The sequence below is a fragment of the Perca fluviatilis genome, unplaced genomic scaffold, assembly GCF_010015445.1.
Source record: "Perca fluviatilis unplaced genomic scaffold, GENO_Pfluv_1.0 PFLUV_unplaced_scaf_256, whole genome shotgun sequence".
Taxonomy (NCBI): Eukaryota; Metazoa; Chordata; class Actinopteri; order Perciformes; family Percidae; genus Perca; species Perca fluviatilis.
Window position 1 is genome coordinate 10,001 of NW_024375676.1, and position 4,935 is coordinate 14,935.

Sequence of the window (4,935 nt, forward strand, 5' to 3'; positions counted from 1 at the left end):
GGCAGACTCATATCTCTCTGGTGATCATAATATTTTTGCCGTTTTTGACCCACGGTTTTTGAATTACAGAATAAACTTAAGAGGTATAATTATTATTAAATAGACATGTTTGACCCATGGAAGATACTGTCTCCCCCTCCCTCCTCTACTCCCTCACTGTGGAAATCACCATAGCAACAAGTTCTTACACACACACACACACACACACCTCCTATCATGGAGACTCTTTACAGTTGGCTGTGTCAAACAGCAGAGTTACTGTTAGCCAGGGTTAATCAGATGTGCACCAAGTAGTAGAGACACTGTCAACATTTTCTGTGGAATTTTGTAGTTACATATAATATATATCAATAAACTGAATATCTTTCCTCCTGTTTAACCTGTATCTCTGTGTGTGTGTGTGTGTATCTCTGTGTGTGTGTGTGTCTCTGTGTGTATGTCTCTGTGTGTGTGTGTGTGTGTCTGTTTGTGTGTGTATCTCTGTGTATATGTGTGTGTGTGTGTGTGTGTGTTGTGTTCAGGTGCACCGCTGCAGACAGAGCATCTCCTTCAGCCTGCAGTGCGCCTGGCTGCTGGGAGCGTACTCGTCCGACATGCACATCTCCACGCAGCGCCACTCTCGGGGCACCAAACTGAGGAAGCTCATCCTATCAGACGAGCTCAAACCTGCGGGGACGCGGGCTCGCCGAGACCCTCTGACGCTCACGCCGTTCTGCCCCGTGGCGTCCGCCGGAGAGCACGGCCTGTCGCCGTCCAAACGCACACATCAGCGCTCCAAGTCGGACGCCACGGTCAGCATCAGTCTGAGCAGCAACCTGAAGAGGACGGCCAGCAACCCCAAGGTGGAGAGCAGCCAGGACGAGGTAATCACGCACTCAGGATCAGCCTTTAAAAAAACTTTATTGGTAATTAATAAACCACAATAAGGTGGAGAGCACTGGCCTGCAATCACCATCACCAAACCCACCAGACTCCATGTAAATAATCAGGACTTTTAGCGTGTATAGAGCTAGCATATCTCCACCAGACTCCATGTAAATAATCAGGACTTTTAGCGTGTATAGAGCTAGCATATCTCCACCAGACTCCATGTAAATAATCAGGACTTTTAGCGTGTATAGAGCTAGCATTTCTCCACCAGACTCCATGTAAATAATCAGGACTTTTAGCGTGTATAGAGCTAGCATATCTCCACCAGACTCCATGTAAATAATCAGGACTTTTAGCGTGTATAGAGCCAGCATATCTCCACCAGACTCCATGTAAATAATCAGGACTTTTAGCATGTATAGAGCCAGCATATCTCCACCAGACTCCATGTAAATAATCAGGACTTTTAGCGTGTATAGAGCCAGCATATCTCCACCAGACTCCATGTAAATAATCAGGACTTTTAGCGTGTATAGAGCCAGCATATCTCCACCAGACTCCATGTAAATAATCAGGACTTTTATCATCGTAAAACACACTTCATTCAAAGTGGACAGAAACTCAGAAATCAAAAGCCATCTTGGTTCATCTTTCCACTGTTCCAACAATCACCACTCTGGTTTGGTTGAAATAAATCCTTAATTCACCCATTTACATGTGGAGATATGCTTACCTAAAGTCCTGATTATTTACGTGGAGTCTAGTGACATGCTGCTATAAAAAATTCTAATTATGATCTGTGGAATATCTACTATAAAGTCTATGGAGTATCTGGTATGAATACTGTCTCTACACACGCTAAAACTGATTATTATGGAATCTAATGGGAGTTAGTGATGAGTGATTTCGGGGCTGTTTCATGTTAAACTAAAAGGATCTTACTCTTTAACTAAAAGGTCTATCTCTGTAGGGATCCATCCCATAATGTTGTCAGACACTTAGAATAATAATCTGAGTCTGTCAGCAGCAACAGCAGAACTTTTAGTGGATGAAAGAAAGGAGGAAAGAAAGAAAGGAAAGAGTAACGGTGAAACTCCTCTGACCTTCTGTAGGACAGCAGCTGCAGCTCAGACAGTCTGGAGTTTCAGACTCGTCCCGTAAGTTCATCTGTTCTCCCTCCCAGGGTGCATTGTGGGAAATGAAGTCTGTGTTGGAGGCTGTCTGTGGGTTCTGGTTCTGCACTAATTGTGTGTGTGTTTGGGTTGGATCCAATCAGCTGTTGGATGTTGTGGGTGAACCAATCAGGGCGTCAGGTTTCCTCTCACTGATTCACTCTTTCACTCATTCACTCTGGGGCTTTTTATCATGCTAACAGGTCTCTCTCTCTCTCCCTGTCTGTCTGTCTCTCTCTCTCCCTGTCTGTCTCTCTCCCTGTCTCTCTCTCTCCCTGTCTGTCTGTCTCTCTCTCTCCCTGTCTGTCTCTGTCTGTCTGTCTCCCTGTCTCTCTCTCCCCCTGTTTGTCTCTCTCTCCCTCTCTCTCTCTCTGTCTCTCTCTCCCTGTCTGTCTCTCTCTCCCTGTCTCTCTCTCTCTGTCTGTCTGTCTCTCTCTCTCCCTGTTTGTCTCTGTCTGTCTGTCTCCCTGTCTGTCTCTCCCACTGTTTGTCTCTCTCTCCCTCTCTGTGTCTCTCTCTCTCTCTCTCTGTCTCTCTGTCTCTCTCTCCCTGTCTGTCTCTCTCTCTGTCTCTCCCCGTGTTTGTCTCGGTCTCTCTCTCTCTTTCTGTCTGTCTCTCTCTCTCCCTGTCTGTCTCTCTCTCTCTCTCTTTCTGTCTCTCTCTCTCCCTGTCTCTCTCTCCCCCTGTTTGTCTCTCTCTCCCTCTCTGTGTCTCTCTCTCTCTGTCTGTCTCTCTCTCTGTCTCTCCCCGTTTTGTCTCGGTCTCTCTCTCTCTCTCTCTCTCTCTTTCTGTCTGTCTCTCTCTCTCCTTGTCTGTCTCTCTCCCCTTGTCTGTCTCTCTCTCTCTCCCCCTGTCTGTCTCTCTCTCTCTCTCCCTGTCTCTCTCTCCCGTCCTGTCTCTCTCTCCTGTCTCTCTCCCTCTCTCTCTCTCTGTCTCCCTCTCTCTCTCTCTGTCTCCCCCCCTACCTGTCTGTCTCTCTATCTCTATCTCCCTTTCTGTCTCTCTTTCTCTCTGTGTCTCCCTCTCTCTCCCTGTCTGTCTCTCTCGCTCCCTGTCTGTCTCTCTCTCTCTCCTGTTTCTCTTTCTCTCTCTCTCTGTCTCTCTCTCTCTCTCTTTCCTGTCTGTCTCCCTCTCCTCTCTCTCTCTCTCTTCTCTCTCTCCCTGTTTCTCTTTTCTCTCTCTCTGTCTCTCTCTCTCTCTCTCTCTCTCCCTGTCTGTCTCTCTCTCTCTCCCTGTTTCTCTTTCTCTCTCTCTCTGTCTCTCTCTCTCTCTCTGCCCCCTACCTGTCTCTGATCTGTCGGCCCGGTGCGTCTCGCCCCCAGAGTTCATAAAGGTCCCTGCTGGGCAGCGGGGCGTCTTGCCAAAAGCTAACCCACCAAAGACAGGACCAGCTGGTATTCAGGCTGTGGCTGCTCAACCTGACTGCCCGGCCCAGGTCTGCTAGCTCCCCCCGGGACTGACCACCTCGTGGTCCGGATCCCCACCACCGACCCGTGGTGCTGGACTCACAGGGACAAGGTCAGGGACACACACCGGACACGGACGCCGGGACGCACGCACGCACAGACACACACACAGGAGACGCACAGGGAACACGCACACGGAACACACAGCACACGGGACACGCACAGGAACCCGCAGGGGACGCACACAGGGACCTGCACACGCACGCACTGGAACACACACACAAGAGACACGCACAGGAGACGACCTGCACAGAGACAGCAACCTGAGACACACACTGAGACACACGCACGCAGAGACACACACGAGACGACACACGGGAAGCACACCAGGACGCACACAGAGACCCAAGGGGCACAGCGGAGACCTGAACACACACAGGAACACACACGGAGACACAGGCGCACGGAGACCACACGCACGCACGAGAGACACACAGACACAGGAGCACACAGGGGGGACACCAAAGAGGGACACACACACAGAGAGGCGCACGCCGCACGCTGAACACACACAGAGACGCACAGGAACACACAGGACACACGCACAGGACACACACGCACCAGAGACGCACACACGGAGACACACACACACACAGAGGACACACAAGGACACACACAAAGGACGCAGAGACACACACAAGAGACGCACTACTACAACTGGGACACACACCGGGAGACGCACAGAGGACACACACAGGAGACGCACACACACACACAGAACCCAGGACAACAAAAAACACAAAAAAAAAACACACACACACACACACAAAGGATTTTTACAAAGACGCGGGACACAGGACACAGGGGACGACACGCAGGGTACACAACACAGGGACACACAAGACGCACACAGGGGACACACAGGGGACAACACACAGGACACACACACGGACACACACAGGACACACAGAGACTATACAAGGAGACACACACACACACACGCACACACACGGACACACACACAGGGACACACCTGAGGACCACACAGGGGACACAGGACACACACAGAGACACACACAGGGACAACACACACACACACACACACACAGGAGGACGCACACAGGACACACTCGGGAACAGCACACAGGACACACAGGACACACACAGGACACACCTGAGGACACACACAGGACACACCGGGGACCGCACAGGGGGACACACAGGAAACACACGGACACACACACACACACAGGACACACAGGGACACACACTGGAGGACACACACGCACACACACACACACGGACACACAGAGGACACACACACACACCGGGACACACAGGACACCTGGACACACACACACACACACACAGACACAGGACACACAAGGGCACACACAGGACACCTGCAGGACACGGTCACCTGAACACACACAGGACACAGACGCCTGGACGCACAGGACCTGCACATGAAAGCAATGATGACCACG

General features: G+C 50.8%; 1 protein-coding gene across 1 annotated transcript in view; it reads left to right on the top strand.

Annotated features, from left to right (window-relative positions):
- Window positions 1-3,413, top strand: part of LOC120555197 (phosphatidylinositol 4-kinase beta-like) — a 5,749-nt gene extending 2,336 nt beyond the window's left edge. Inside the window, exons 2-4 of the mRNA XM_039793879.1 lie at window positions 522-863; window positions 1,983-2,026; window positions 3,344-3,413. Coding sequence (XP_039649813.1) covers window positions 522-863; window positions 1,983-2,026; window positions 3,344-3,413 — 456 coding nt within the window. The remainder of the gene's footprint in view (window positions 1-521; window positions 864-1,982; window positions 2,027-3,343) is intronic.
- The last annotated feature ends 1,522 nt before the right edge of the window (window positions 3,414-4,935 follow it).